Raw genomic sequence first — 22654 nt, forward strand, 5'->3', positions numbered from 1 at the left:
CTTCAGCCCCTAAACCCCCTCCCTATCTCTGTCACCTCCTTCAGCCCCTAAACCCCCTCCCTATCCTGTCCCCTCCTCCAGCTCCTACACCCCCTCCATATCCCTGTCCCCTCCCCCAGTCCCTAAACCCCCTCCCTATCCCTGTCCCCTCCTCCACCCCCTCCCTATCTCTGTCCCCTCCTCCAGCCCCCTACACCCCCCTCCCTATCTCTGTCCCCTCCTCCACCCCTCCCTATCTCTGTCCCCTCCTCCACCCCTCCCTATCCCTGTCCCCTCCTCCAGCCCCTCCACCCCCTCCCTATCTCTGTCCCCTCCTCCAGCCCCTCCACCCCCTCCCTATCTCTGTCCCCTCCTCCACCCCCTCCCTATCCCCTCCTCCACCCCCTCCCTATCCCTGTCCCCTCCTCCAGCCCCCTACACCCCCCTCCCTATCTCTGTCCCCTCCTCCAGCCCCTACACCCCCTCCCTATCTCTGTCCCCTCCTCCAGCCCCTACACCCCCTCCCTATCTCTGTCCCCTCCTCCAGCCCCTACACCCCCTCCCTATCTCTGTCCCCTCCTCCAGCCCCTACACCCCCTCCCTGTCTCTGTCCCCTCCTCCAGCCCCTACACCCCCTCCCTATCCCCGTTCCGTCCTCCAGCCCCTACACCCCCTCCCTATCCCCGTCCCCTCCTCCATCCCCTACACCCCCTCCCTATCTCTGCAGGAATAGTCAGAGCAGAGAGGTGTTGGGGAAAGTGGGGTTAGATTAGTTAGGTGGTTATGTCTGACTGGCACGGATAGTCTGAGCTGGCAGCCATCCCTGACTGTTTGACTTGAGGGTTGGGGTGGGGGGGGGGGGGGGGGGGGGGGGGTTTCAATGAGCCACCTCCAGCAGCCCCCCCCCCTCCGTCTGCCTTGTGACCCTGGACTGTCCCTTTAAGTTGGCACCGTGGGCGGGGCCAGGCTCCTGCGTGATGACATCAGGCGGAGGGACGGCAGCGCCGTGACGTTGGTGCGGATGACGTCGACGCGCTGCCCATCCGGCCCCGCCCCCCTCGTACCCCGTTGCCCTGGCGACCCCGCCCCCGCCGGGGCCTGGTCGGTCGGGTGCGGCCGGGTCAGCGTGAGCCATGGACCAGTACAACATCCTGGGCCGGGTCGGGGAGGGGGCGCACGGCATCGTGTTCAAGGCCAAGCACATCGAGGTGCGGCTCCCCCCCCCCCACACAACTGAGTGTGGGGACAGGCCACTCGGCCCAGCAGGTCCATACTGACCCCTCTGAAGATTGACCCATTCCCTGTCCCATAGTGCCCAGGGATGTGAGTGTTAGGGTGGATCGGCCGTGCCCATAGTGCCCAGGGATGTGAGTGTTAGGGTGGATCGGTCATGCCCATAGTGCCCAGGGATGAGCGGGTTAGGGTGGATCGGCCGTGCCCATAGTGCCCAGGGATGAGCGGGTTAGGGTGGATCGGCCGTGCCCATAGTGCCCAGGGATGTGAGTGTTAGGGTGGATCGGTCATGCCCATAGTGCCCAGGGATGTGTGGGTTAGGGTGGATCGGCCGTGCCCATAGTGCCCAGGGATGTGTGGGTTAGGGTGGATCGGCCGTGCCCATAGTGCCCAGGGATGTGAGCGTTAGGGTGGATCGGCCGTGCCCATAGTGCCCAGGGATGTGAGCGTTAGGGTGGATCGGCCGTGCCCATAGTGCCCAGGGATGTGAGTGTTAGGGTGGATCGGCCGTGCCCATAGTGCCCAGGGATGTGAGCGTTAGGGTGGATCGGCCGTGCCCATAGTGCCCAGGGATGTGAGCGTTAGGGTGGATCGGCCGTGCCCATAGTGCCCAGGGATGTGAGCGTTAGGGTGGATCGGCCGTGCCCATAGTGCCCAGGGATGTGAGTGTTAGGGTGGATCGGCCGTGCCCATAGTGCCCAGGGATGTGTGGGTTAGGGTGGATCGGTCATGCCCATAGTGCCCAGGGATGTGTGGGTTAGGGTGGATCGGCCGTGCCCATAGTGCCCAGGGATGTGTGGGTTAGGGTGGATCGGCCGTGCCCATAGTGCCCAGGGGTGTGCGGGTTAGGGTGGATCGGCCGTGCCCATAGTGCCCAGGGGTGTGCGGGTTAGGGTGGATCGGCCGTGCCCATAGTGCCCAGGGGAGTACGGGTTAGGGTGGATCGGTCATGCCCATAGTGCCCAGGGATGTGCGGGTTAGGGTGGATCGGTCATGCCCATAGTGCCCAGGGATGTGCGGGTTAGGGCGGATCGGCCGTGCCCATAGTGCCCAGGGATGTGAGTGTTAGGGTGGATCGTCCGTGCCCATAGTGCCCAGGGATGTGTGGGTTAGGGTGGATCGTCCGTGCCCATAGTGCCCAGGGATGTGAGTGTTAGGGTGGATCATCCGTGCCCATAGTGCCCAGGGATGTGTGGGTTAGGATGGATCGGCCGTGCCCATAGTGCCCAGGGATGTGCGGGTTAGGGTGGATCGGCCGTGCCCATAGTGCCCAGGGATGTGTGGGTTAGGGTGGATCGGCCGTGCCCATAGAGCCCGGGGATGTGTGGGTTAGGGTGGATCGGCCGTGCCCATAGTGCCCAGGGGTGTACGGGTTAGGGTGGATCGTCCGTGCCCATAGTGCCCAGGGGTGTGCGGGTTAGGGTGGATCGTCCGTGCCCATAGTGCCCAGGGGTGTGCGGGTTAGGGTGGATCGGCCGTGCCCATAGTGCCCAGGGGTGTGCGGGTTAGGGTGGATCGGCCGTGCCCATAGTGCCCAGGGATGTGCGGGTTAGGGTGGATCGGCCGTGCCCATAGTGCCCAGGGATGTGTGGGTTAGGGTGGATCGGCCGTGCCCATAGTGCCCAGGGGTGTGCGGGTTAGGGTGGATCGGCCGTGCCCATAGTGCCCAGGGGTGTACGGGTTAGGGTGGATCGGTCATGCCCATAGTGCCCAGGGATGTGCGGGTTAGGGTGGATCGGTCATGCCCATAGTGCCCAGGGATGTGCGGGTTAGGGCGGATCGGCCGTGCCCATAGTGCCCAGGGATGTGAGTGTTAGGGTGGATCGTCCGTGCCCATAGTGCCCAGGGATGTGTGGGTTAGGGTGGATCGTCCGTGCCCATAGTGCCCAGGGATGTGTGGGTTAGGGTGGATCGGCCGTGCCCATAGTGCCCAGGGATGTGTGGGTTAGGGTGGATCGGCCGTGCCCATAGTGCCCAGGGGTGTGCGGGTTAGGGTGGATCGGCCGTGCCCATAGTGCCCAGGGGTGTACGGGTTAGGGTGGATCGGTCATGCCCATAGTGCCCAGGGATGTGCGGGTTAGGGTGGATCGGTCATGCCCATAGTGCCCAGGGATGTGCGGGTTAGGGCGGATCGGCCGTGCCCATAGTGCCCAGGGATGTGAGTGTTAGGGTGGATCGTCCGTGCCCATAGTGCCCAGGGATGTGTGGGTTAGGGTGGATCGTCCGTGCCCATAGTGTCCAGGGATGTGTGGGTTAGGATGGATCGGCCGTGCCCATAGTGCCCAGGGATGTGTGGGTTAGGATGGATCGGCCGTGCCCATAGTGCCCAGGGATGTGCGGGTTAGGGTGGATCGGCCGTGCCCATAGTGCCCAGGGATGTGTGGGTTAGGGTGGATCGGCCGTGCCCATAGAGCCCGGGGATGTGTGGGTTAGGGTGGATCGGCCGTGCCCATAGTGCCCAGGGTTGTACGGGTTAGGGTGGATCGTCTGTGCCCATAGTGCCCAGGGGTGTGCGGGTTAGGGTGGATCGTCCGTGCCCATAGTGCCCAGGGATGTGAACGTTAGGGTGGATCGGCCGTGCCCATAGTGCCCAGGGATGTGAGCGTTAGGGTGGATCGGCCGTGCCCAGGGGTGTACGGGTTAGGGTGGATCGGCCGTGCCCATAGTGCCCAGGGATGTGTGGGTTAGGGTGGATCGGCCGTGCCCATAGTGCCCAGGGATGTGAGCGTTAGGGTGGATCGGCCGTGCCCAGGGATGTGAGCGTTAGGGTGGATCGGCCGTGCCCATAGTGCCCAGGGATGTGAGCGTTAGGGTGGATCGTCCATGCCCATAGTGCCCAGGGATGTGTGGGTTAGGGTGGATCGGCCGTGCCCATAGAGCCCGGGGATGTGTGGGTTAGGGTGGATCGTCCGTGCCCATAGTGCCCAGGGGTGTGCGGGTTAGGGTGGATCGTCCGTGCCCATAGTGCCCAGGGATGTGAGCGTTAGGGTGGATCGGCCGTGCCCATAGTGCCCAGGGATGTGTGGGTTAGGGTGGATCGGCCGTGCCCATAGTGCCCCGGGATGTGTGGGTTAGGGTGGATCGGCCGTGCCCATAGTGCCCAGGGATGTGTGGGTTAGGGTGGATCGGCCATGCCCATAGTGCCCAGGGATGTGTGGGTTAGGGTGGATCGGCCGTGCCCATAGTGCCCAGGGGTGTACGGATTAGGGTGGATCGGCCATGCCCATAGTGTCCGGGGATGTGTGGGTTAGGGTGGATCGGCCGTGCCCATAGTGCCCAGGGATGTGCGGGTTAGGGTGGATCGTCCGTGCCCATAGTGCCCAGGGATGTGTGGGTTAGGGTGGATCGGCCGTGCCCATAGTGCCCAGGGGTGTGTGGGTTAGGGTGGATCGTCCGTGCCCATAGTGCCCAGGGATGTGAGCGTTAGGGTGGATCGGCCGTGCCCATAGTGCCCAGGGATGTGCGGGTTAGGGTGGATCGGCCGTGCCCATAGTGCCCAGGGATGTGTGGGTTAGGGTGGATCGGCCGTGCCCATAGAGCCCGGGGATGTGTGGGTTAGGGTGGATCGTCCGTGCCCATAGTGCCCAGGGGTGTGCGGGTTAGGGTGGATCGTCCGTGCCCATAGTGCCCAGGGATGTGAGCGTTAGGGTGGATCGGCCGTGCCCATAGTGCCCAGGGATGTGAGCGTTAGGGTGGATCGGCCGTGCCCATAGTGCCCAGGGGTGTACGGGTTAGGGTGGATCGGCCGTGCCCATAGTGCCCAGGGATGTGTGGGTTAGGGTGGATCGTCCGTGCCCATAGTGCCCAGGGATGTGTGGGTTAGGGTGGATCGGCCGTGCCCATAGTGCCCCGGGATGTGTGGGATAGGGTGGATCGGCCGTGCCCATAGTGCCCAGGGATGTGTGGGTTAGGGTGGATCGGCCATGCCCATAGTGCCCAGGGATGTGTGGGTTAGGGTGGATCGGCCGTGCCCATAGTGCCCAGGGGTGTACGGATTAGGGTGGATCGGCCATGCCCATAGTGTCCGGGGATGTGTGGGTTAGGGTGGATCGGCCGTGCCCATAGTGCCCAGGGATGTGCGGGTTAGGGTGGATCGTCCGTGCCCATAGTGCCCAGGGATGTGTGGGTTAGGGTGGATCGGCCGTGCCCATAGTGCCCAGGGGTGTGTGGGTTAGGGTGGATCGTCCGTGCCCATAGTGCCCAGGGATGTGAGTGTTAGGGTGGATCGGCCGTGCCCATAGTGCCCAGGGATGTGTGGGTTAGGGTGGATCGGCCGTGCCCATAGTGCCCAGGGATGTGTGGGTTAGGGTGGATCGGCCATGCCCATAGTGCCCAGGGTTGTGCAGGTTAGGGTGGATCGGCCGTGCCCATAGTGCCCAGGGATGTGTGGGTTAGGGTGGATCGGCCGTGCCCATAGTGCCCAGGGATATGTGGGTTAGGGTGGATCGGTCATGCCCATAGTGCCCAGGGATGTGTGGGTTAGGGTGGATCGGCCGTGCCCATAGTGCCCAGGGATGTGTGGGTTAGGGTGGATCGGCCGTGCCCATAGTGCCCAGGGATGTGTGGGTTAGGGTGGATCGGCCATGCCCATAGTGCCCAGGGATGTGCGGGTTAGGGTGGATCGGCCGTGCCCAGGGATGTTAGCGTTAGGGTGGATCGGCCATGCCCATAGTGCCCGGGGATGTGCGGGTTAGGGTGGATCGGTCATGCCCATAGTGCCCAGGGATATGTGGGTTAGGGTGGATCGGCCGTGCCCATAGTGCCCAGGGATATGTGGTTTAGGGTGGATCGTCCATGCCCATAGTGCCCAGGGATGTATGGGTTAGGGCGGATCGTCTGTGCCCATAGTGCCCAGGGATGTGCGGGTTAGGGTGGATTGGCCGTGCCCATAGTGCCCAGGGATATGTGCGTTAGGGTGGATCGTCCATGCCCATAGTGCCCAGGGATGTATGGGTTAGGGTGGATCGTCTGTGCCCATAGTGCCCAGGGATGTGCGGGTTAGGGTGGATTGGCCGTGCCCATAGTGCCCAGGGATATGTGCGTTAGGGTGGATCGTCCATGCCCATAGTGCCCAGGGATGTGCGGGTTAGGGTGGATCGGCCATGCCCATAGTGCCCAGGGTTGTGCAGGTTAGGGTGGATCGGCCATGCCCATAGTGCCAAGGGATGTGCAGGTTAGGGTGGATCGGCCATGCCCATAGTGCCCGGGGATGTGTGGGTTAGGGTGGATCGGCCGTGCCCATAGTGCCCGGGCATGTGCTGGTTAGGATGGATCGGCCATGCCCGTAGTGCCCAGGGATGTGCGGGTTAGGGTGGATCGGCCGTGCCCATAGTGCCCAGGGATGTGAGCGTTAGGGTGGATCGGCCGTGCCCAGGGATGTGAGCATTAGGGTGGATCGGCCGTGCCCATAGTGCCCAGGGAAGAGTGGGTTAGGGTGGATCGTCCATGCCCATAGTGCCCAGGGATGTGTGGGTTAGGATGGATCGGCCCTGCCCATAGTGCCCAGGGATGTGTGGGTTAGGGTGGATCGGCCATGCCCACAGTGCCCAGGGATGTACGGATTAGGGTGGATCGGCCGTGCCCATAGTGCCCAGGGATGTGTGGGTTAGGGCGGATCGGTCATGCCCATAGTGCCCAGGGATGTACGGATTAGGGTGGATCGGCCGTGCCCATAGTACCCAGGGATGTGTGGGTTAGGGTCGATCGGCCGTGCCCATAGTGCCCAGGGATGTGTGAGTTAGGGCGGATCGGTCATGCCCATAGTACCCAGGGATGTGTGGGTTAGGGTCGATCGGCCGTGCCCAGGGATGTGCGGGTTAGGGTGGATTGGCCTTTCTAAATTGTCCCCGCAGTGCCCAGGGATGTGCAGGTTAGGGTGGATTGGCCGTGCTAAATTGTCCCATAGTGTCCAGGGATGTGCAGGTTAGGGTGGATCGGCCATGCCCATAGTGCCCAAGGATGTGCAAGTTCGGGTGGATTGGCCATGGGAAATGCATGTTTACAGGGATGGGGTGGGAATCCTCTTCCGAGGGTTAGTTTGGAGTTGATGGGACTGAGTAGAATCCCAACCTGTTTAACTTTTGGTCATGAGACTATCCCTCTGCATCAGGGATCATCCCCGTTATTCATGTACTGATTAAATATCTATCTCAGCCTTGAACACCCTCAACGACTTGGCCCACTGCTGTAAAGAATTCCACAGATCCACTTCCTTCTGAGAGAAGAAAAATCCCCCTCATCTCTGTCTCAATTGTGCAACCTGAGGTTATTGTACTCCGAGATTATTCTGTCTGGTCCTTAACTCTCCCACCAGGAGACTCAGCCCTGTCAAGTCTCCCTCACAATCTTGCCTGTTTCAATCAGCTCACCTCGCATTCTCCTAAATGCCAGACCCAACCGACTCGACCTCCCTTGAAAAGACAGTCCCTCTGTCCCAGGATCAGCTGAGTGAACCTTCTCTGGACTGTGTCTTTTTCGTAAATTACGGGACTGAATCGGTGTGTTGTGTTCCAGTTTTGGCTGCCACCCTCTGGGCGTGACAGCTCCTACACAAACGTTCTGGAGGCCCAGCACGTGGTTTCTTCTGTTTGTGCTTTCAGACAGGAGAGACGGTTGCTCTCAAGAAAGTGGCCCTGCGGAAACTGGAGGATGGAATTCCGAACCAGGCCCTGCGGGAGATAAAAGCTCTGCAGGAAATTGAGGATAATCAGTATGTGAGTATGGATTAGAGAGAGCTTTACACTGACCGGACCTGCCCTGGGAGTGGTTGATGGGGGACAGTGTAGAGAGAGCTTTATTTTCTGTTTGAAAGAGTAGAGAGAGCTGTGCTCAGTATCCAATCCCCTGCTGGCCCTGTAATTTCTTTGCCTCCCTTCGTAGCTGCTATCCGAAGTCTGAGAGGCTTGGAAGCCAAGATTTTCCATTTTTGTGTGTTGACTGTGTCCTTGCGTTACATTAACTGATCTCTTGCTTCACAGTCTGCGCTCTGCCCTGTTGGATCAGGAATTGGGCTTTTGCCCAGAATGTTGATTTTCCTGCTCCTCGGATGCTGCCTGACCTGCTGTGCTTTTCCAGCACCACTCGAATCTAAACCCTGATGCAGCACCTGCCACATCCCAACAGCGGCCACTGGAGGCACTGTGGCACCCCAATTGCAGCCTGTGCTAATACGGCTCTGCTCCAGCATGGGGCAGTACAAGATCTGAGACCAAACATCCTTCAAATATAGTTCAAAGAGATCGCCAAAACCGTAACTTTTATCTTTATTTAAAGACAAGCCTGAGGTGCTGTGTTCCAAATGTAATTTGATTGGTTACACTATTTGGCTTTGAGCAAAAACACTGTTTATTTATACCCTACAATTAAAATATAAACAAAAGGTAGAACTAACTTGGAAAAATGAACAGAATCATATGATTTAATTACTAAACAGCAACTGCTCCAATACTGTAACATCCCATAAACACACCCTTTACAAAAAGGCAAATTCAGTAAAATAGATCATCTCACATGTGATTCTGGCAGAGAGACAGAGAGAGAGACAGCAGCATTTAGCTGAGTGTGTGTGAGTGTGAGAGAGAGAGAGAGAGCAAGAGAGACATCCAGTTTCTATACCCAAATCCAAAACCCAAAAAACTACTGAAAGCTAAACTAAAACCTTGTCTCTCATAGAATCCCGACAGTGTGGAAGAAGGCCCATTGAGTCCACACCAACCCTCCGAAGTATAGCCCACCCAGACCCATCCTCCTATCCTATCCCTGTACCCCTGCATTTCCCACGGCCAATCCACCCTAACCCGCACATCCCTGGGCACTACGGGGACAATTTAGCACGGCCAATCCACCCTAACCTGCACATCTTTGGACTGTGGCGGGGTCGGGAGGAGGGGGGGGGGGGGGGGGGGAAAGTCCCATGCAGACACAGGGAGAATATGTAAACTCCTGACAGGCAGTCACCCAAGGGTGGAATTCAAACCCGGGTCCCAGGCGCTGTGAGGCAGCAGTGCTAACCACTGAGAGACCATTCTGTGGGAACCTAACTCCACCCATTCATGCAACTTTTATTATTCCAACGTTTACAAAATCCCCAAGGCGCCTCAAGCTGTTTACTGGAATAGACACCTCTGTGCCCTTGGCTCAAAACCTCTCTTCAAAAGAATCTGGACAAAATACACCTCTTATATCGCTGCACTGACCCTGAGCCCTCTTCACACAGTGTCTCTGGTGCTCACCCAATGTGACTCTCATTTAAGTTGCAGGAATATTAACAGCACTGCTTCCTAAACTGTCTTCAAATCCATGTTGGTGAGATCTGGGCTGATTGCCGTTTGCCGCCTCTCACGGCCCTTCCCAAATTCCAACTGCAGCAACATTGCAAACACTGGACCTTCAGCTGCCTGGACCTTGCAGGTTCTCAGATTCCCTCCCTGAATCTCTCAGACTCTCTGGGATTCGAGTTCTGAGGAGAGGCTGGATAGGCTGGGACTTGTTTTACTGAAGCATAGGAGGCTGATGAGTGACCTTGTAGAGGTTTAGGAAACCATGAGGGGAAAGGATACGGTGAACGGAAGGCAACTTTTCCCGATTTGAAAATTCCGGGCCATGTTTTTAAGATGAGAGGAGAAAGATTTAAAAAAGACATAAGGGGCAAATCTTTTAAAAAGAGAATGGTTTGCATGTGGAAAGAACAGCCACATGAAGTGGTGGATGCGGGTACAGTGACAATGTTTAAAAGACATTTGTCAAAGTCCATGAATTAGAAATGTTTTGAGGGATCTGATTCTGGTCGGTGTGGACTATTTAGATCCAAGAGTCTGTTTCCATGCTGTAAGAATGTATGACTTACATGTCGACAGATAGTGATGTTCAGTCTTACACTGTGTTCCTGCCTCCTCTCCTCCTGCAGGTGGTCAAACTAAAGGATGTCTTCCCCCACGGGACAGGGTTCGTCCTGGTCTTCGAGTACATGTTGAGTGACCTGTCCGAGGTGATCCGCAATTCTGACTGGCCCCTGACTGAGTCACAGGTTAAAGGTTACATGATGATGCTGCTGAAAGGGCTGGCGTTCTGCCACCAGAACTCCATCATGCACAGGGTGAGAGGCTGGCTCACTGTCCCCCTCTCACAGGGTGAGGGACTGGCTCACTGTCCCCCTCTCACAGGGTGAGAGACTGGCTCACTGTCCCCCTCTCACAGGGTGAGGGACTGACTCACTGTCCCCCTCTCACAGGGTGAGAGACTGGCTCACTGTCCCCCTCTCACAGGGTGAGAGACTGGCTCACTGTCCCCCTCTCACAGGGTGAGGGACTGACTCACTGTCCCCCTCTCACAGGGTGAGAGACTGGCTCACTGTCCCCCTCTCACAGGGTGAGAGGCTGGCTCACTGTCCCCCTCTCACAGGGTGAGAGACTGGCTCACTGTCCCCCTCTCACAGGGTGAGAGACTGGCTCACTGTCACCCTCTCACAGGGTGAGAGACTGGCTCACTGTCCCCCTCTCACAGGGTGAGGGACTGGCTCACTGTCCCCCTCTCACAGGGTGAGAGACTGGCTCACTGTCCCCCTCTCACAGGGTGAGGGACTGACTCACTGTCCCCCTCTCACAGGGTGAGAGGCTGACTCACTGTCCCCCCTCTCACAGGGTGAGAGGCTGGCTCACTGTCCCCCTCTCACAGGGTGAGAGGCTGACTCACTGTCCCCCTCTCACAGGGTGAGAGGCTGGCTCACTGTCCCCCTCTCACAGGGTGAGAGGCTGGCTCACTGTCCCCCTCTCACAGGGTGAGAGGCTGGCTCACTGTCCCCCTCTCACAGGGTGAGAGGCTGGCTCACTGTCCCCCTCTCACAGGGTGAGAGGCTGGCTCACTGTCCCCCTCTCACAGGGTGAGAGGCTGGCTCACTGTCCCCCTCTCACAGGGTGAGAGGCTGGCTCACTGTCCCCCTCTCACAGGGTGAGAGGCTGGCTCACTGTTCCCCTCTCACAGGGTGAGAGGCTGGCTCACTGTCCCCCTCTCACAGGGTGAGAGGCTGGCTCACTGTCCCCCTCTCACAGGGTGAGAGGCTGGCTCACTGTCCCCCTCTCACAGGGTGAGAGACTGGCTCACTGTCCCCCTCTCACAGGGTGAGGGACTGGCTCACTGTCCCCCTCTCACAGGGTGAGAGACTGGCTCACTGTCCCCCTCTCACAGGGTGAGGGACTGGCTCACTGTCCCCCTCTCACAGGGTGAGAGACTGGCTCACTGTCCCCCTCTCACAGGGTGAGGGACTGGCTCACTGTCCCCCTCTCACAGGGTGAGAGACTGGCTCACTGTCCCCCTCTCACAGGGTGAGAGGCTGGCTCACTGTCCCCCTCTCACAGGGTGAGAGGCTGGCTCACTGTCCCCCTCTCACAGGGTGAGAGGCTGGCTCACTGTCCCCCTCTCACAGGGTGAGAGGCTGGCTCACTGTCCCCCTCTCACAGGGTGAGAGGCTGGCTCACTGTCCCCCTCTCACAGGGTGAGAGGCTGGCTCACTGTCCCCCTCTCACAGGGTGAGAGGCTGGCTCACTGTCCCCCTCTCACAGGGTGAGAGGCTGGCTCACTGTCCCCCTCTCACAGGGTGAGAGGCTGGCTCACTGTCCCCCTCTCACAGGGTGAGAGGCTGGCTCACTGTCCCCCTCTCACAGGGTGAGAGGCTGGCTCACTGTCCCCCTCTCACAGGGTGAGGGACTGGCTCACTGTCCCCCACTCACAGGGTGAGAGGCTGGCTCACTGTCCCCCTCTCACAGGGTGAGGGACTGGCTCACTGTCCCCCTCTCACAGGGTGAGAGGCTGGCTCACTGTCCCCCTCTCACAGGGTGAGGGACTGGCTCACTGTCCCCCTCTCACAGGGTGAGAGGCTGGCTCACTGTCCCCCTCTCACAGGGTGAGGGACTGGCTCACTGTCCCCCTCTCACAGGGTGAGAGGCTGGCTCACTGTCCCCCTCTCACAGGGTGAGGGACTGGCTCACTGTCCCCCTCTCACAGGGTGAGAGGCTGGCTCACTGTCCCCCTCTCACAGGGTGAGAGGCTGGCTCACTGTCCCCCTCTCACAGGGTGAGAGGCTGGCTCACTGTCCCCCTCTCACAGGGTGAGAGGCTGGCTCACTGTCCCCCTCTCACAGGGTGAGAGGCTGGCTCACTGTCCCCCTCTCACAGGGTGAGAGACTGGCTCACTGTCCCCCTCTCACAGGGTGAGAGACTGGCTCACTGTCCCCCTCTCACAGGGTGAGAGACTGGCTCACTGACCCCCTCATGCAGGTTTCTGCCTGTCTCGCTGTGATTATCTTCCCTGCTCCATCTCCCTTCTTGTTTGACTCCATTTCCTCCTCTCTCGGCCTGCCTCTCCCTCTCTCAGCCTCGCTCCATTTCTCATTGCACTGTTGGAGGGTCCGTACTGAGGGACTGGGCACTGTTGGAGGGTCCGTACTGAGGGAGTGGACACTTTCAAAGGTCAGTGCTGAGGGAGTGCAGCACTGTCAGAGGGTCAGTGCTGAGGGAGTGGGCACTGTCAGAGGGTCAGTGCTGAGGGAGTGGACACTGTCGGAGGGTCCGTACTGAGGGAGTAGGTACTGTCGGAGGGTCAGTGCTGAGGGAGTGGGCACTGTCGGAGGGTCAGTGCTGAGGGAGTGGGCACTGTCGGAGGGTCCGTACTGAGGGAGTAGGTACTGTCGGAGGGTCAGTGCTGAGGGAGCGGTCCCTGTCAAAAGGTCAGTGCTGAGGGAGTGAGCACCGTCAGAGGGTCAGTGCTGAGGGAGGAGGTACTGTCGGAGGGTCAGTGCTGAGGGAGGGGGCACTGTCGGAGGGTCAGTGCTGAGGGAGCGGTCCCTGTCAAAAGGTCAGTGCTGAGGGAGTGAGCACTGTCAGAGGGTCAGTGCTGAGGGAGGAGGTACTGTTGGAGGGTCAGTGCTGAGGGAGCGGTCCCTGTCAAATGGTCAGTGCTGAGGGAGTGCAGCACTGTCAGAGGGTCAGTGCTGAGGGAGTGGACACTGTTCGATGGTCCGTGCTGAAGGGGAAGGCACAGTTTGAGGGTCAGCGCTGAGGGAGTGAGCACTGTCAGAGGGTCAGTGCTGAGGGAGTGAGCACTGTTAGAGGGTCAGTGCTGAGGGAGTGAGCACTGTTAGAGGGTCAGTGCTGAGGGAGTGGGCACTGTCGGAGGGTCAGTGCTGAGGGAACAGGCACTGTCAGAGGGTCAGTGCTGAGGGAGTGGGCACTGTCAGAGGGTCAGTGCTGAGGGAGTGGGCACTGTCAGAGGGTCAGTGCTGAGGGAGTGGGCACTGTCAGAGGGTCAGTGCTGAGGGAGTGGGCACTGTCAGAGGGTCAGTGCTGAGGGAGTGGGCACTGTCAGAGGGTCAGTGCTGAGGGAGTGGGCACTGTCAGAGGGTTAGTGCTGAGGGAGTGGGCACTGTCAGAGGGTCTGTGCTGAGGGAGTTGGCACCATTGGAGGGTCTCTATCAAGGGAGTGGGTTCTATCAGGGGGTCAGTGCTGAGGGAGGCGGACACTGTTAGACTGGCAAGAGAGCACTTTGCCCCCCCCCCCCCCCAAACCCTAACTCTGTTTTTGCCCCACTTTTATTTCCACCTGCTCTCTCTGCCCTTTCCCTTCTCTGTGATCTACTTCATTGATGCAGGTAGTTAAGATGTTACCAGTCGGAAGGTGGGACAAAGTTGTTACCTGTCCCTTGCCTCCTGTAGGATTTGAAGCCAGCAAACCTGCTTATCAGCTCCACAGGGCATCTCAAAATTGCTGATTTCGGACTTGCCCGGGTTTTCTCCAATCAAGGTGATCGACTTTACAGCCATCAGGTGGCGACCCGGTGAGATAGAGAGAGAGGAAGTGTACAGCCCTACAGACAGCACGAGGCCATTCAGCCCCTCCAGCCTGCTCCTTGATTTGTTACATTCACAACTGATCCCATTGCGACCACGATCCGTTTTCCTGTCTTTTCCCTGTTGTGACCCTCGGCACCGCCCTCTGTCGATCCAGAATTTCCCTCATTCTCCACCTTTTGCGATATTCAGTGACCCTGCCTCCCACCGCTGTCCAGGGACAAGAATCCCACAGACCAACAATCCCACATCTCACCAATTCCCCCGCCATCCGATCAGAGAGCGATGCAGCATGGGCCAAGCCCATTCGGCCCGTCAACACTCTGATGGCTGTCAGAAAAATCTCCTGCTTGGCCACTAGTGACTGCATCTTCCGCAGTTGCTAAAGTTTCCTCCTTTGAGAAATCATCTAATTTCCCCCCTCCTGGAAAGTTCCTGTTGAACTTGTTCCTCCTCTGTATCTCCTTTTGGTTCTTTACTCCATTCCCCTCAATCCCCTTCTCCATCTAGTCACTCAGCCTCCTGCTACTGAAAACGATTCCTCCCCTCGCGCCCCCCTCACAGCCTCGATCAAAAACCCCTTCATCACTCCAACCACTTTGACTGAATCTGTCCCCTCAGCCTCTCTGGTCTGAGAAGACTATGGGCTGATATTTCTGCCAGGGTGGCTCAGTTCTATCTCTTCATATTCCCACATCACAGGTGGTACCGAGCCCCAGAGCTGCTTTATGGAGCTCGTAAGTACGATGAAGGGGTGGATATTTGGTAAGTTATATAGTTCTCGGTTCGAGTATCCTCACGAATAAAAGGTTGTGGTTCATTCATCTTTGGACATTGGACAGGAGATAGGCAGAAAAGAAACCTCCCTCCCATTGTACCCTCAAACTCTCCCAGGGACAGGGACAGCACTGGGTTAGATACAGAGTAAAGCTCCCTCTACACTGTCCCCCCATCAAACACTCCCAGGGACAGGGACAGCACGGGGTTAGATACAGAGTAAAACATCCTCTACACTGTCCCCCCATCAAACACTCCCAGGGACAGGGACAGCACGGGGTTAGATACAGAGTAAAGCTCCCTCTACACTGTCCCCCATCAAATACTCCCAGGACAGGGACAGCAAGGGGTTAGATACAGAGTAAAACATCCTCTACACTGTCCCCCCATCAAACACTCCCAGGATAGGGACAGCACGGGGTTAGATACAGAGTAAAGCTCCCTCTACACTGTCCCCCCATCAAACACTCCCAGGACAGGGACAGCAAGGGGTTAGATACAGAGTAAAACATCCTCTACACTGTCCCCCCATCAAACACTCCCAGGGACAGGGACAGCACGGGGTTAGATACAGAGTAAAGCTCCCTCTACACTGTCCCCCATCAAATACTCCCAGGACAGGGACAGCAAGGGGTTAGATACAGAGTAAAACTCTCTCTACACTGTCCCCCATCAAACACTCCCAGGACAGGGACAGTACAGGGTTAGATACAGAGTAAAGCTCCCTCTACACTGTCCCCCATCAAATACTCCCAGGACAGGGACAGCAAGGGGTTAGATACAGAGTAAAACATCCTCTACACTGTCCCCCCATCAAACACTCCCAGGATAGGGACAGCACGGGGTTAGATACAGAGTAAAACATCCTCTACACTGTCCCCCCATCAAACACTCCCAGGGACAGGGACAGCACGGGGTTAGATACAGAGTAAAGCTCCCTCTACACTGTCCCCCATCAAACACTCCCAGGGACAGGGACTGGACAGGGTTAGATACAGAGTAAAGCTCCCTCTACACTGTCCCCCATCAAACACTCCCAGGGACAGGGACTGGACAGGGTTAGATACAGAGTAAAGCTCCCTCTACACTGTCCCCCATCAAACACTCCCAGGGACAGGGGACAGGGACTGGACAGGGTTAGATACAGAGTGAAGCTCCCTCTGCACCATCCCCCACCCCATCAAACTGTCTCAGAACAGGGACAGCACGGGTTTAGATACAGATTGAGCCATATGTTGGGAGGATTAGTGTGTGGGATTTTGCAGCCATGATGGTGGTGTTGGTGGGGGGTGGTGGGGTTGGTGCTGGGGTGGTGGTGGTGGTGGTGGGATGGGGGACGGTGGGGTTGATGGTGGGTGGGGTTGGTGTTGTTGCAGGGGTGTGGGGGGGGGGTATTGGTGGTGGAGGTGCGGTGGTGCTGCTGGGGTGGGGATGGGGGCTGGTGTTGGTGCCGTTGGAAGGGGGCGCTGGTGTTGGTGCCGGGGTGGGGGGGGGGGCAGTGCTGGGGTGGAGGGTGGTGTTGGTGCCCGGGTGATGGGGGGACGGTGGTGTTGGTGCCGGAGTGTGGAAGGGGCAGTGGTGGGTGGGGTTGGTGTAGGGGTGGTGTTGGTGGCAGGGTGGTAGTGGGGGGGGTGGTGTTGGGGGGCGGTGGGGTTGGTGCCGGGGTGGGGGCTGGTGTTGTTGCTGGGGTGGGGGGGGCCGTTGGTGGTGGTGCTGGCATGTGGGCAGTGGGGTTGGTGCCGGGGTGGGGGGGCAGTGGTGTTGGGGGCGGTGGAGTTGGTGCCAGGGTGGGTGGGCGGTGGGGTTGGTGCCGGGATGGGGGGGCGGTGGGGTTGGTGCCGGGGTGGGGGGGGCGGTGGGGTTGGTGCCGGGGTGGGGGGGGCGGTGGGGTTGGTGCTGGGGTGGGAGAGGTGGGGTTGGTGCCAGGGTGGGGGGGGCGGTGGGGTTGGTGCCGGGGGTGGGGGGGCGGTGGGGTTGGTGCCGGGGTGGGAGAGGTGGGGTTGGTGCCAGGGTGGGAGAGGTGGGGTTGGTGCCAGGGTGGGGGGGCGGTGGGGTTGGTGCCGGGGTGGGGGGGCGGTGGGGTTGGTGGTGGGGTGGTGGGGTTGGTGCCGGGGTGGGAGAGGTGGGGTTGGTGCCAGGGTGGGAGAGGTGGGGTTGGTGCCGGGGTGGGGGGGCGGTGGGGTTGGTGCCGGGGTGGTGGGGTGGTGGGGTTGGTGCCGGGGTGGGGGGGGCGGTGGGGGTTGGTGCCGGGGTGGTGGGGTGGTGGGGTTGGTGCCGGGGTGGGAGAGGTGGGGTTGGTGCCGGGGTGGGGGGGCGGTGGGGTTGGTGCCGGGGTGGTGGGGTTGGTGCCGGGGTGGTGGGGTGGTGGGGGTTGGTGCCGGGGTGGGGGGGGCGGTGGGGTTGGTGCCGGGGTGGTGGGGTGGTGGGGTTGGTGCCGGGGTGGGAGAGGTGGGGTTGGTGCCGGGGTGGGGGGGCGGTGGGGTTGGTGCCGGGGTGGGGGGGGCGGTGGGGTTGGTGCCGGGGTGGGGGGGGCGGTGGGGTTGGTGCCGGGGTGGTGGGGTTGGTGCCGGGGTGGTGGGGTGGTGGGGTTGGTGCCGGGGTGGGGGGGGCGGTGGGGTTGGTGCCGGGGTGGTGGGGTGGTGGGGTTGGTGCCGGGGTGGGAGAGGTGGGGTTGGTGCCGGGGTGGGGGGGCGGTGGGGTTGGTGCCGGGGTGGGGGGGGGGCGGTGGGGTTGGTGCCGGGGTGGGGGGGCGGTGGGGTTGGTGCCGGGGTGGTGGGGTTGGTGCCGGGGTGGGGGGGGCGGTGGGGTTGGTGCCGGGGTGGTGGGGTGGTGGGGTTGGTGCCGGGGTGGTGGGGTGGTGGGGTTGGTGCCGGGGTGGGAGAGGTGGGGTTGGTGCCGGGGTGGTGGGGTGGTGGGGTTGGTGCCGGGGTGGGAGAGGTGGGGTTGGTGCCGGGGTGGGGGGGCGGGTGGGGTTGGTGCCGGGGTGGTGGGGTGGTGGGGTTGGTGCCGGGGTGGGGGGGGCGGTGGGGTTGGTGCCAGGGTGGTGGGGTGGTGGGGTTGGTGCCGGGGTGGGAGAGGTGGGGTTGGTGCCGGTGTCTGGGACAGCTTCAGTGATTTATCCCTCCCCCTCCAGGGCAGTGGGCTGCATCTTCGGGGAGCTCCTGAATAACTCGCCGCTGTTTCCAGGCGAGAATGACATAGAGCAGCTGTGCTGCGTTCTCAGAGTCCTGGGAACGCCAAATGAGAAGATCTGGCCAGTAAGTAACACTCGGCAGCGCTCAGGGCGTACCTATTAGCCTCGATGCCATTCCACTGTATGTTTCCCAGACTCCGAGCGGAACAGAAGAGAAGGAGCATAAAATGCCTGGAGTTTAGCGAGTTCACCAGTGAGTGGTGCAGTATGCACAAAGAGGTGAATGGCCTCCTGTTTCTGTGTGACAGGATGGAGGAGGAGGGGCTGAATGGCCTACTGTTCCTGTGTGACAGGCTGGAGGAGAAGGGGCTGAATGGCCTCCTGTTCCTGTGTAACAGGCTGGAGAAGGAGGGGCTAAATCCCTCAGCACTGACCCTCTGACACTGTCCACTCCCTCAGCACTGACCCTCTGACAGTGCCCACTCCCTCAGCACTGACCCTACGACATTGCCCACTCCCTCAGCACTGACCCTCTGACAGTGCCCACTCCCTCAGCACTGACCCTCCGACATTGACCGCTCCCTCAGCACTGACCCTCCGACAGTGCCCACTCCCTCAGCACTGACCCTCCGACATTGACCGCTCCCTCAGCACTGACCCTCCGACAGTGCGGCACTCCCTCAGCACTGTCCCTCTGACAGTGCAGCACTCCTTCAGCACTGACCCTCTGACAGTGCCCACTCCCTCAGCACTGACCCTCCCACAGTGTCCACTCCCTCAGCACTGACCCTCCGACAGTGCGGCACTCCCTCAGCACTGACCCTCTGACATTGCCCACTCCCTCAGCACTGACCCTCCGACAGTGCCCACTCCCTCAGCACTGACCCTCTGACAGTGCGGCACTCCCTCAGCACTGACCCTCCGACAGTGCCCACTCCCTCAGCACTGACCCTCTGACAGTGCCCACTCCCTCAGCACTGACCCTCTGACATTGCCCACTCCCTCAGCACTGACCCTCTGACAGTGCGGCCCTCCCTCAGCACTGAACCTCTGACAGTGTGGCGCTCCCTCAGCACTGACCCTCCGACAGTGCCCACTCCCTCAGCACTAACCCTCCAACAGTGCCCACTCCCTCAGCACTGACCCTCCGACAGTGTGGCACTCCCTCAGCACTGACCCTCCGACAGTGCCCACTCCCTCAGCACTGACCCTCCGACAGTGTGGCACTCCCTCAGCACTGACTCTCCAACATTGCTCACTCCCTCAGCACTGACTCTCCAACATTGCTCACTCCCTCAGTGCTGAGATTGGGAGCAAGAGTGTTGAACTGACCCACAAGACACAAGCCTCAAGTCACCATTGTTTTGTAATCAATCATTTTACTTTTACAACAGATTTCCTAAAACGTTTATCCTTAACATAAACCAAGGTGGGACTCAATCCGTCATTGTCTCCCAGGTGGGAGTAACTGTGTGACCATTGAGCATCGCTTGGATTATATGTGGCACTCCTTCTGCACTGACCCTTTGGGCAGCACAGTAGCTCAGTGGTTAGCACTGCTGTCTCACAGCGCCAGGGACCCAGATTCGATTCCCACCTTGGGTGACTGTGTGGAGTTTGCACATTCTCCCTGTGTCTGCGTGGGTTTCCTCCGGGTGCTCCAGTTTCCTCCCACAGTCCAAAACTGTGCAGGCCAGATTAATTGGCCATTGCTAAATTACCCATAGTGATAACTACATTAGTCAGGCATAAAATATAGGCAAATGGGTCTGGGTAGGTTACACTTCGGAGGGTCGGTGTGGATTTTTTGGGCTGAAGGGCCTGTTTCCATACTGTAGGGAATCCAATGTAGAGTTCAAAATTGCACATCCTTCACTAACCTCTCGCTCCTCAATTGCTCCCCCCACCAATATTCTAGGAAATTACCGAGCTGCCGGATTACAACAAGATCACTTTCAAGGAGAATCCACCCATTCCACTGGAACACGTTGTCCCAGACGCCTCACCCGAGGCAGTGGATCTACTGAAACGCTTCCTGGTTTACCCGTCCAAGCAGAGAATCCGTGCAGCTGAGGTGAGCAGCGGCCAGCTCCTTCTCCCAAATCCTCCTCCTCTTCCTGCTCCCCCTGTCCAACCCACCTGGACCTTCACACTCTCCTCTGGCTAAGCTCTGGAGCCAACAGGAAACCACCTCGCTCGCAGGATCTGGGACATGGGTCACACTGCAGGCTAGTTTTAAAATCAAATGGGAATTGGAGTTTGTTTACACAGGGATAATCTCTAATAGCAAAAAAAAACACAACTAAACTCCTATCGGGCCTTGGTGAGAAATCTCCCCATGAGTACTCTTTATTGTTCAGGTCTCCGTATCCCACTTGGAATACTGCACACAGTCCCAGTCCCTATAATCCCACTTGGAATACTGCACACAGTCCCAGTCCCTGTAATCCCACTTGGAATACTGCGCACAGTCCCAGTCCCTATAATCCTACATGGAATACTGCACACAGTCCCAGTCCCTATAATCCCACTTGGAATACTGCACACAGTCCCAGTCCCTATAATCCTACATGGAATACAGCCCACAGTCCCAGTCCCTGTAATCCCACTTGGAATACTGCACACAGTCCCAGTCCCTGTAATCCCACTTGGAATACTGCGCACAGTCCCAGTCCCTATAATCCTACATGGAATACTGCACACAGTCCCAGTCCCTATAATCCTACATGGAATACTGCACACAGTCCCAGTCCCTATAATCCCACTTGGAATACTGCGCACAGTCCCAGTCCCTATAATCCTACATGGAATACTGCACACAGTCCCAGTCCCTATAATCCCACATGGAATACTGCACACAGTCCCAGTCCCTATAATCCCACATGGAATACAGCCCACAGTCCCAGTCCCTGTAATCCCACTTGGAATACTGCACACAGTCCCAGTCCCTGTAATCCCACATGGAATACTGCACACAGTCCCAGTCCCTATAATCCCACATGGAATACTGCACACAGTCCCAGTCCCTATAATCCCATATGGAATACAGTCCCAGTCCCTATAATCCCACATGGAATACTGCACACAGTCCCAGTCCCTATAATCCCACATGGAATACAGCCCACAGTCCCAGCCCCTATAATCCCACATGGAATACAGTCCCAGTCCCTATAATCCCACATGGAATACAGCCCACAGTCCCAGTCCCTATAATCCCACTTGGAATACTGCACACTGTTCTGGTCCATGAATCTCACTCGGAATACTGCACACTGTTCTGGTCCCCACGTCCCACTCGGAATACTGCACACTGTTCTAATAATGTAATTGGATTGTAAGGAATTGAGTGGCAGTTTAATAGGGGAAAGGAACGCGAAGGTTACAGATTGGAATGTTGGGTTGGGGATTGAGACTCTCAGTCCAATCCACGAGATCTTCCCGAACAGGAGAGCGGACCTGAGGGGTGGAATGGCACCTTCCTGCTTCACATCCAGCTGCTCTTGGGCTTTTTAAAACGATGGAGAGGGTTTGGATTGAGCAAACATGAGAAATGTTTCCACGAGTGAGGGATGGGGATGGGAGCCAGCAGTGCCTGTCACTCAGAGGGTCAGCCGATAGTTGGCACCAGTGTTCCACTGGAACCACTCGGAGTGTGCCCACCGCCGATCGGCCGACACTGACCTCAAAGGCACACACCCGTGGGATCTGGTGGGTAGGAATCAGGCCGGGCCATCACAATCAAAGCTTTACAGACGTGTTCCCTCCCTTCACCCCTCCAGGCTCTCCTGCACCCGTATTTCTTCAAGGAGCCACTGCCTGCCCACCACTCGGAGCTGCCGATCCCACAGCGGGCGGGCAGGAAGACCCTGCAGCATCAGCACGAGTTCCACATCGAGCAGCCCCTCGTGGAGTCAGTGACCGACCCGGACCTCGTCTCCTGCCACGCCCGGCTCTAGTGACTGGGAGAGAATGGGGTGCTGTTCCCCTTTTTTATAGACTGCCTGCTTCATTAGAGAGAGCAGAGTGCTGTCACTCCACAACCTGTGTTACAGGAGTATTGTAATAAAACACGAGACTAATGATTGAGCCTGAGTTGTGGAAGGAGATACTGGGGGACATGTATCTTGGCCAAAGGGGTCAGGTTTGAAATGCCTTCAAGGAAGAGAGGGGGGAGTCCATTCTCGAGCTGACTGCATTGCTCTGTGCTGGTCTGACTCCTAGGTTTCAGTGTCCCCAGACTGACTGCTTCTGTTTGTGTTTGTACTGCCTCCCTAACCTGCATGGCCTCTTTCAGTGACTTGTATATCTACAATCCTCTGCTCTGCTGCCCCATTTAGACATTTTCTGGTTACTTTCTGGGCTGCAAATAACATGGGGATCTTTTTCACAATCATCAGATAACACTATTTTGAGTCAGTTTTGTAAATGATCTCTTGCTAATTCCACTCTCGGATTCTCAGTAGAGTTCATTTCAAACGCCACACCAACTGAAATCTCTTAATAGTTTCTCTCTAGTTTCAGAAAGCTTCAGATGGTTCCTTGTGTCTACTTCAAGATCTAAGACACCTCGCTCTTTATTAATTTCTGTACCAGCAGCATAACCCTCTGGTTGGTTTCATTTTTAAAAAAAACATGTTCCCTTCTCCATCCTCCAAAATGCCAAAGGAGTTTCCTGTTGCCAGTTTCACCTCGG

General features: G+C 58.4%; 1 protein-coding gene across 2 annotated transcripts; it reads left to right on the top strand.

Annotated features, from left to right (window-relative positions):
• The first annotated feature begins 1044 nt into the window (after positions 1-1044).
• Positions 1045-22048, top strand: cdk20 (cyclin dependent kinase 20). 2 transcript variants are annotated; one of them, XM_072566460.1, is made up of 8 exons: positions 1045-1187; positions 7812-7925; positions 10118-10306; positions 13917-14038; positions 14754-14816; positions 17962-18085; positions 19880-20035; positions 21741-22048. In XM_072566460.1, the coding sequence occupies exons 1-8, from the start codon at positions 1113-1115 to the stop codon at positions 21915-21917; spliced, it is 1020 nt and encodes a 339-aa protein (XP_072422561.1). In that variant the 5' UTR covers positions 1045-1112; the 3' UTR covers positions 21918-22048. The 2 variants fall into 2 exon arrangements, with proteins under 2 accessions (XP_072422561.1, XP_072422562.1); XM_072566461.1 differs by lacking the exon at positions 7812-7925.
• The last annotated feature ends 606 nt before the right edge of the window (positions 22049-22654 follow it).

This window comes from Chiloscyllium punctatum, chromosome 50 (assembly GCF_047496795.1).
Source record: "Chiloscyllium punctatum isolate Juve2018m chromosome 50, sChiPun1.3, whole genome shotgun sequence".
NCBI lineage: Eukaryota > Metazoa > Chordata > Chondrichthyes > Orectolobiformes > Hemiscylliidae > Chiloscyllium > Chiloscyllium punctatum.